At 41.7% G+C, this 10,433-nt stretch overlaps 1 protein-coding gene across 2 annotated transcripts in view; it reads right to left on the reverse strand.

The window, feature by feature from the left end:
- The window catches only part of ror2 (receptor tyrosine kinase-like orphan receptor 2), a 40,100-nt gene extending 31,534 nt beyond the window's left edge, over window positions 1-8,566 (reverse strand). For both annotated transcript variants that reach the window (XM_024261949.2, XM_024261948.2), the window contains exon 1: window positions 7,941-8,566. In XM_024261949.2, coding sequence (XP_024117717.1) covers window positions 7,941-8,004 — 64 coding nt within the window. In that variant the 5' untranslated portion in view covers window positions 8,005-8,566. The remainder of the gene's footprint in view (window positions 1-7,940) is intronic.
- Window positions 8,567-10,433: the final 1,867 nt, after the last annotated feature.

Consider the following 10,433-nt stretch of genomic DNA (forward strand, 5'->3'; position numbering starts at 1 on the left):
TCCTGAAAACAAACCGTTTTTGTTCTCATGCTCCCATAACTGAACACATGGACGCGTCACTCAGAGAAAGAGGAGCAGTAAACAAGTCGGGGGGGGGGGCTTCACTTCAAAGGAGCTGACTCTCTGGACTGTCAGATGCTATCAGTGCCCCCCCACCCCGCTTCGATTTTATCTTCCAGCTCACAGTGTGCCCCCCCTCCCTCAGGACAGGGTTAAAACAACAATAGCGCTCCCATAAAAAAACAGGCACTTCCCCTCGAGCTGCAGCCATTTGTTGGTTCAAAGGCCAGGTGACGATTTGGGGGGGGGGGGTCGCACTGGACGGATTTTCTGATGAGCTTCACTAGTTTCTGTGGTGAAAGGAAACCACACACAGAGTACAGTAAACTGCAGCTGAGTTTCATATTTGGATTTAGTGACATGTTTACAGTTTAAAAATGAGTTATTCTTAAACTCCATCAGATCATAGAGTCATAAAAGTGACAGGAAAGTTATTAGTTGTTAATGCTGGAATATTCTGCTCTTCCCACCCGTCTGCTCTTGAATATTATTCTAAGAAGAGAGGATGGATCAAAACACAGAGAGGAGGGTGAACCTGTCTTCCAGGTGTACCTGCTCAGCAGCCATGCTTTCATGAGCTCTGGGGTCTTCACACATCCACCTCAGACTCCACAGATGAGTTTACTGTCCAGCTGAAGGCTGGGACGTGTGCATGCTGCACACACCTCCCCTCCAACAGAAACGTGTCTCTGACATGAAGCAGCTCAGAGGAACGGATCCTGTCATTCTCTACAGGAAAAAAAAAAGTTGTGTGGGGGTGGGGGGGGGGGTCCACAACTTCTCAGATAATTCCCATAAAGCTCCAAAAAAGGAGGCCATGGAGGCCATTGTTTACGTTGCCCTGTCAACCACTCATGCTCTTCCTCCAGGGGAGGAGGAGGAGCTCAGACTACACCTCCTCATCCTTAAAGCAAGGTAGGGGGTGGGGGGTTAGTGCACATTAGGGCTGGCACGATTAGTCGACAACTAATCGACTTTTGAAACATCAGCCGACTAATTTAATAGTCGGTTAGTCAGTTATATAAGAGTCAGTGAGACCAAAACCTTTGTGGAAAATCGTTCTTTTGTTTCAGATGACGATCTCTTGATGTAAGTCTTGTTGTAATACTAGACGGTGATGAAGGAAAGATGCTGCATGATTTATTAAAGTTTAATGAACCATCGTCTAAACTGTCTTTTTTAGTAGTTTAAACACTTGGTTCACACTGGACGCACAAGCGCCATGAAGCGGTGCAGAGTGGCGTGCGCGAAACATCCGCTCTCTCCTGCAGTTCACGCCAGACACGCATGTTTCCGCAACATTCGACAGGCGCTTCTGCTAGAGCTTTTTTTTTTTGTTTTTGCCATCATGGGTAAATTAATAACCTAAAAACATTACCCCATGTTTCTGCTGGGAAGAAGAAATGCTCTCTTGTTTTTTTACACCCAAAACCCAGCCGGATCCCGCGCTCTGGAGTCGTCCCGCTATGATGATCTGAGTGTCTGTCTGGTTTTTTTTTTTGTGTGTTGAGTTTTCATATCTAAAGTCTGCTTAGATATAAAAACATGATCGAATTTGTCAATTGTGGTGTTTTATTGTGAAAAATAGGTTATATTTTGAAGATAAACCAGATTTTCTCATGTATCTTGATGCAACTTCCTGCCAGAATTGACGCAGATCGCTCGCGGTTGGCGCTCAGAAAAGACCAGACGCTGTAATGATCCGCTGCACGCCGCGAGCCTTCTGCGAAGGACCGCGGCCTTCCGCCCCTGGTGTGAACCACACCATAGGTAAACAAGGGCGCCGGATGGAAGTGGTCTGTGTTCAGCAGCGCTTTCGCATCCCGTGTGAACCAGGTGTAATGATGATTAAGTGTGCTTTTTGCTTCCAGTTTACTTGTGACCCGATAAATCAACTATTTGTAAAAATAATCTGGGATTAGTCAACTATTAAGATCATCGTTTGTGGCAGCCCTCATGGACATCATCTCAAGTCAGGCTGAATCTTTTTACTCCGATTGGCACAAACTTATTTCTATTGTAAAGCTTCATCAAAGCAGCAGACAGACCAATCACCACTTAATAACGTTGTCTGGCTTCAAAATGACGAAGTCTGTACCGCGTAAAGATGGCGACTGAATTGACTTTATTTGGTTGGAACTCGAGGCATGCCACACCCCGTTTTGGTTACTGCTTTTTAGCAGCCGTTCTTGACCCTTTTCTGGGGTTGTATTTATATTTTTGGTTTGATTTTACAGCTGTTGATCTTCTTTAATGGTCTTAAATACAGACGACACTGAAGTGCACGTTGGGAGTCTTTCTCTTCTTTATAATGCTGCTGGTCCTTTTGTAATGAGCTCTGACCCCTGGCAGAATGTGTGGTGGTGTGTTGTTCATAGCAGGTAGTGCTGCCAGAAATGATCATTTTAATAGTCGACAAATCACTGATTGTTTTTTCTAATTAGTCGACTAATCAGGTAATGTGCAAACTGGATGTAAAGCAGAAATCTTAACCCTCAATAGCTTTAAAATAACTAAAAACTAGAAATATAGCATTACCTGCGATAATGCTAGGATGAATGTTGTAAGCTGAATTTGGCCACTGAAGTTGCTAGTGCTGATAGCTGAAGATGCTGAAATTGATAGCTAAAAATACTGAAGCTAATAGCTGAAAACACTGAAGCTGATAGCCATATAAAATATTAGTTGAATCCCAAATTAGTCTAAAAAACTGAAAAAATCCTAAATTAGCCAAAATAGCTAGCATGTAGCTGAAAGATTAGCTAAACTCCAAAGTATCCTAAAACACCTTAACAAATGCTAAAATGATCCAAAAAGCTAGCATATTGCCATCATAACTTTCAACTTTACTACACTCCGACTCCATAAAATACAAAGTTATGACTAATCGACTATTTTAATAGTCGATCAGTCGTCGATTAGTTGACTAATCGTGGCAGCCCTAATAACAGATACTGATATTTTTACACAGAAACATTCTTTGTGAGTGCTACAGGACAGCTATTGTTTTTCTTGCACCATCAATGGTGTTCGGATGGTCAGTGACTCCTGTTTTCTGGTGTTACTGTTGGTGTGTCATTGCTTCATCCTTTCCATAGTCAGTTTGAATTAAGCTTAGGTTGCTTTGTTTGTAGTCTTCCATGTTAAAGACGATCATTACCATCTGAGAAGGACAGTAGGGAATGTCCCTTCACTTGAGTGTGTGTGTGTGGGGGGGTGTCCCTGGTTATGTGCTGGCATCCCCTTTGACCTACGAGCCTTCTGAGAATCTGAGTCCAGTGTTCTAATCAAGCAAACACAACAGCCTCCATATGTCGTTGACACACAAACAGTGGATCCTATCAGTTTCTCCAAGAGCTTTTCTCCTCACCTTTGAAAGTGCTCTGGACAAAGTATTCCTGGGATTTTCCTATCAAAGATCTTACCAAAGGCTCATCCAGAGGGCAAAAGGGAAGCACTACAGACAAGTGACCAGGAACCAACTTTTCATAAGAGTATTCCTGCATAAAATTCAGACTTTAACTCAAAAGACCTGATCCGTATTTGTTTGTTTCCTGATGGTCCTCTTGGTGTGAAAGCTCACTGGAACTCTGAACCAAACAAGAAACCAGCCAGACACATGTGAGGCGTGTTCAAGAATGCACTAAACAAGTGTTCTCCCCATAATATTCACACCGGACAAGCAAGGAGGGACATCTTCTTCTTTAAACTACATCTTGCTAGTCCATGTCAACCCATGGAAGAAATTTCCTGTGAAAAGTCAAAGTGGTACAAATCTGGTGAATCTTGCTGTAGACTTTTACTTTAACAGCTCTATTGCGATGCATGAAAGACTTGGTAACATGTCATTTCGGACGGACACAAACTGCTATAAATTTCTTCTTCATGATCTATGTTCAATAGTTGGCATGGCTAGGAATTAAAGGGGACAGCATTCATACGACACTACCAGATCCGAGTGCCTGAATGGTCAAAGTTTGACCGAGATTAATTTAAAGTCCGTGTTCAATGGCCCAAGTGTTTTGTACGTGGAGCCTGAAAACTCCTATGAAAACTTGTGTCGCAACATGTAAACTAGGGCTGGGAATCACTGGGTACCTCACGATACGATACGCGATACATGGCTCAAGATATCGATAATATCGCGATACTGCGATAATTGGTAAAAATCCTCTCTAATAACTACCATTATATAGAACATGATTTTGGGGGGAAATATATCCCCATTTATCTTTTTTACCTTTAACACAATCATAATAAACAACTTTTCTTATTTTGTGCAACAAATTATAGACACTTTTGTGCAAAATTGCTGAAATCAGTAATACTATGTCTTTGACAAACATTGACAACAACTGAATATGAATTATCTGTCAGATTCAATGTTAACAATAGTAAACATGATCAGCAGTGACACTACTTAGTGCAGAATTGTTGTAAACAGAACAAATATTAAATAAGTCAAGTAGTGACAGCTATCTACCTCCAAAAGAACGTCACACCAAAGGATGATGAATATAATGTTTTACAGCCTCTCTCAAAATTGACCTAATTTTTTGTGCACTTTTCTCTCACTTGAAAAGGGCTGAGCATCCAAAAATAAAGGCTGATTTACTCAGACTGTTACTTGAGATTATTTTTCCAATTTTTATCATTTTTCCATTTGGTCAGTCAGCAGTCAATAGGTAAAAACCTTAAAACACACATAATAATGGCAATAAATATAATTTTAAGTGCTTCAATTAATTAGCATTCTCCCTAATTTTACAGTGAATTCATGTACTTTAGTTTAATTACATTTAAATTTAACTTCATACATCAAATCCTGCTTTTTTATTTAAGAATTACTTTAAAATTAACATTAGCAACAAGTAATTACATTGTTTGAAAACGTCACATTATAAATTTATCAAAGTTACACCGTACAGCAGCAGGTTAAACATTGAAGTGTATGAAAGCGAAAATTCCGACGCTCCTTGAAGCGTACACAGACAACTGCGTAGCACACGCTCAGTTCCCACAGCAAACAGGAAGTAAGTGATCGCTGACATTCTAGCGCTCAGACAAAGTCACTTCTTACCGGGTGGATCTCCTACAGATGGATGATAAATGCTGACAGGTAGACATGCTTCACACACGCGCTACAGAGCCTGTATCTCACCGGTGCTTCTCCCGAACGAGCGCGTGCATCGCTATTAAAAGTCCGACGCAGCGTGCGCCCATAGTTCCGGCGCGTGACTCAGACGCTACAGCCTCTTTAAATTAAAATATAATATTGATACTCGGTGAGAACCCATCGAGAATCGATCGCAGGACTAAATATCGCGATATATCGCAATATCGATATTTTGGCACACCCTTAATGTAAACGTGGAATCCCCAAACAGCACTTATTATGTCACACCCTTATTTCAAAATGAATTAAATCTGTTTTCTTCCTGAAAAATCATTTAAAAATATCCCATAATGACAATGTGAAAAAAGTTCTCTTGGAATTGTTGCATATTTGTTAAAAATGAAAAACCTGAAAATTGATATGGACATAAGTATTCACAGCCTTTGCTCATTGAAGCCAACTTGAGGTAAATCCAGTGGATTGGACATGATTTGGAAAGGTACGACCCTGTCTAGATGAGGTCCCAGAGTTGGCAGAGCATGTCAAAGCACAAACCAAGCAAGAATTGTCTGTGGACCTCCGAGACAGGATTGTCTTGAGGCAGAAGGCTGGGGAAGGGTCCAGACACATTTCTGTTGCCTTGAATGTTTTAATGACCACTGTGGCCTCCATCATCCATAAGTGGAAGAACTTTGGAACCACCAGGACTCTACCTAGATCTGGTCGGCCATCTAAGCTGAGTGACCAGACCAAAGTAGAACTTTTTGCAGTGAACGGCAGGCCTTATGCTTAGAGAAAACCAGAACTGGTCATCACCAGGCCAATACCATCCCTACAGTGAAGCATGGTGGTGGCAGTATCATGGTGTGGGGATGGAGGACCGTTATGGATTGAGGGAAAGATGACTGCAACAATGTACAGAGACATTCTGATGAAAATCTGCTCCAGAGCGCTCTTGACCTCAGACTGGGCCGACGGTTCATCTTTCAGCAGGATGATGATCCAAAGCACACCGCCAAGATATGGAAGGAGTGGCTTCAGAACAACTGTCAATGTTCTGGAGAGGTCCAGGCAGAGCCCAGACCTGAATCCAACTGAACACCTATGGAGAGATCGACGCGTCCCATCCAACCTGATGGATCTTGAGCGCTACTGCAAAGAGGAACGGGTAAAAGTGTCCAAAGAAAGGCGTGTCAAGCTTGTGGCGTCATTTTCAGAACCACTTGAGGCTGGAACTGCTGCAAAAGGTTCAGCTACTAAGTATTGAGCAAAGGCTGTGAATGTACATATCATTTTTAAGGTTTTGTATTTTTAACACATTTGCAACAATTTCAAAAGAATTGTTTTCACATTGCCTTTACGTTTTTTAAAAATACATTTTTCCAGGAAGAAAACTGATGTAATACATTTTGAAATAAGGCTGAGACGTAATAAAATGTGGAAGAATTGAGAATTCTCTCTAGATAGACTGTACATAGACTTAATTGGAAGTGGTTTTAACTTGTGAGGCCGGTGTGAATTAGAAAGGAAACTCAATCGAACAAGGGGCCAAAATCCAAAACACACATTAGGTCGAGGGCCGAACAGGATAAACATTGATTGAACACTCTGAAGCTAAATTGTAAACTGTAACTTTAACGTAATTATGAACTAGATATATAGCATTACCTATAATAACACTAGTGTGAATGTTGTAAGCTGAATTTGGCCACTGAAGATCCTAGTGACAATACCTGAAAAGGCTTAAATTGATAGCTAAAAAACATTAAAGCTAATAGATAGATAAAACTTTACCTAAATGGAAAATAAACCAAATAAAACGTATAAAAATGGGTTAGCTAAAACAGCTAGCATGTGGCTGAAATATTAGCTAAATTCCAGCGTAGCCTAAAAAATCTTAGAAAATGCCAAAATAGTCCAAAAAGCTAACAGAATGACAATTTTTTAACTTTAAAACTGTAACTTTTTAACATAATAATTAATGAATAATAAACAGTCAGGAATATTATTCTAGAATAAATCAACTTAAACCTTAAATAACTTTTAATATTTTACTCTCCATAAAAATATATTTTGTCAAAATTATACAGGTTACAAATAAGCACAAGATAACATCGGGTCATTAATAACAATAAAATAAAATGATCTGGAGGGTCGGATAGAATTACCTGGTGGGCCGGATCCGGCCCCCGGGCCTTGACTTTGTCTCGTGCTCTTAGTAATAAGGAGACAAATCCAGTGAATCGGAACCATCAGGAACCAAAAACTCTCTGCAGTCCTGGGTTGTTCTTGCTTCCTAGAACTGAGTCCGGGACTGTCCCAGAGCAGGAGACACCTCAGGGCTCAGAGTTTGGAGCTGACTCAAGTCTCAGCAGTCTCCGGGGCCGTGACGTCACAGCTAATTATTAGCCGCGTCCTCACCCACTCATTTAAAAGCGTGCACACAGGAAACCTGCAAGGATCTCAGTCTGCTGGGGGGGCGGGGGGGTCATGAATCAACAGGACTAACACGCACCCCCTCCCCCCCTTAGCTATGCATCCAATTAACATAACAAGGCTCGGTCTCTGACAGCGGCTGGATCAGGACAAAGGGGGTTAAACGTTCCCAGATTTACAGGAACTCTGACCCCCCCTCCACTCTCTCTCTTTTTGGGGGGGAACACGCCGTCCTCCTGCAGAACTCTAGAGTGAAACCGCAATGTTCCTAAAGTCTCTGCAGACACAAAACAGTTACGGTACCGGTACCGGGCCGGGGGGCACTCACCGTTCCTCGTTCTCGCTGGGAGCGAAAGGAGCATCAGGAGAAAAGTCCCCAGGTGGGGGTGCATGGCGTCGGCTAGCTCCGCGGCTCCACAGGAACCGTCCGGCTCGGCTCGGTCCGGTTCACTTTCCGACCTTAACAGAAAGAAAGAGTGTCTCCTTCACCTCCGGGAGGCGCGCGCCAACTTCTGCTGTAAACACCCGCACAAAGGTGCGTTCATCCCGCGCGCCTGCCTGCGTCCAGCTGCGGGTCCTCGCGCTCAGCCGCGTGCGCCGGGAGGAGGGTCCATCTGCAGGCGGACTCAAGGGGTCCCTCAAGAGCCGGAACTGAGTTCGGCTGAGAACCGGAGCGCGCGCCTCTGCTAACTCACTCAGTCTGGAAGTGATTAAAGCTGGAGGTGCGCCTCCCCGCGCGTGCACAGGCGTGATGTCACTGAAGGGGCTGCGCGTGCACGCTTACGGGGCAGCAGAAATCTGCAGTCAGTCCTCCGCCTCCTCAAACCCGAACTTTATAAACTCCTAAACAAACCCAGACAGTCGTCAGCGCGGGTCTACCCGCATGTTCCAGACTCAGTTCAGTTCAGTTTCTCTGTCATGTGTGCACAGCCAAACTGAACCCGAATCATCATTAAACCAAACCCGTTTGACAGCATTGTAAATAACTTAAAACTTAAAGGGCTCATTATGTAAAATTGACCTTTTTAATCTTTAAGTATGTTATTGTGGTTATAAATCGCGAAAAACAACCTATTTTGATTAGGGCGGGGTTATTAAAATCGATTCATAGATTTGAATAATTTAAGATTAAAAGATCGTGACGTCATGAAATGGGCGGCACCCACCAGAAGATGGAGAGAAAGTATCATTCTCATTTGTGCGTATTTGTTGATTTGTAACTCATACAATACATTTGTGCAAAAGTACAACAATTATGAAATTAAAAAATATAAAATACAACACATGCACAAATTACAACACATAAACTAACCACACACAATCTTTAAAAACTATGCACAAATTGCAGTTTAATTTACAACACTTAACTTTCTTCTATTTACAGTTGCAAACTACAATGAAAACACGTGGTGTACCATGATAATCACGCCTTACAGAACATCATCCCTTAAGCATTTAAGTGACCATCGGGGAGGCAAAGGAATTGCTTCAAAATTCTACAATCATTTTTTGAGAATCTCTAACCTCCCACTGAAGCAGAGACTAGAACCTAGACTCTTATTTGAACTGGGATGATGTTTGGGATACAGTTAAGCAGTCATCTAGAAACCCAGATCACCAACAAATTCACTTTAACTTCATTCATTAAATATATTTGACACTATATAATATGAAAATTAGGACCGACACCAACTGTACACTTTGCCTCTCGGGGTCACATGACCTGGGAATGTACACTGTAAAAAGTCTTCAAGGGGTATTGTTCATGTAACACTATTTATTTAAGTACTTTTATTAAAAAAAAAATTAAACACACTATTTCTGATAAGGGCTGCACGGTGGTGCAGTGGTTAGCGCTCTTGCCTCACAGCGAGAAGGCCCCGGTTCAAATCCCGGCTGGGACCTTTCTGTGTGGAGTTTGCATGTTCTCCCCGTGCATGCGTGGGTTTTCACCGGGGACTCCGGCTTCCTCCCACCGTCCAAAAACATGCTTCATAGGTTAATTGGTGACTCTAAATTGCCCCTAGGTGTGAATGTGAGAGTGAATGTGTGTGATTGAGGCCCTGGGACAGACTGGAGACCTGTCCAGGGTGTACCCCGCCTTCGCCCATCAGCAGCCGGGATAGGCTCCGGCACCCCCGTGACCCCGAAAGGGACAAAGCGGATAAGAAGATGGATGGATGGATGGATATTTCTGATTAATTAAGTTCTCTAAAACTAATAAAAAAAATACTTTTGCAACTCAAAATTTACTAACATAAATGATTTAGCTGAATTATAGCGCAATATTAATTTCCTAAAACTCATTTTTAATAAATTCATTCAAACTAAAATGTCAGACACCCCCACTCTGTAACCGACCTGGACTAGTTTTGCACGTGCTCACAAAGAGCCTTCGTGGACTTTGTTGGAAATGTAGCTGGAATAAAAGTACAGGGTTTTTTTTTGGTGTCATATTTATTTTGAATTTAATAACAAATGTATATGTCTATACAAGAAGGATATTTATTTAGCTCCCTTTCAGTTTATTGTTTTAAGGAATAGCTTCTCTAAACTCGGTCAGTTAGCTTTAGTATTACATTAACACTGTGCTTAATGGTGATTTTAGTCTGTATCATTACTAGGTTGATTATTAGTAAAGCAAAAAAATTCATAATTTTGAAACATATTTTATTTTTATTTTGTTCAGCTCTCATGAAACAATATAAAATTTACGAATGTTTGATATCATTAAAATCGTTAAAATGTTAAAATGTCAATCTATGTATCAATACAGAAATTCTTACAGCTAATGTGATCAGGGAGACAGGTAGGAGTGTAC

This window comes from Oryzias melastigma, linkage group LG12, assembly GCF_002922805.2.
Source record: "Oryzias melastigma strain HK-1 linkage group LG12, ASM292280v2, whole genome shotgun sequence".
NCBI lineage: Eukaryota > Metazoa > Chordata > Actinopteri > Beloniformes > Adrianichthyidae > Oryzias > Oryzias melastigma.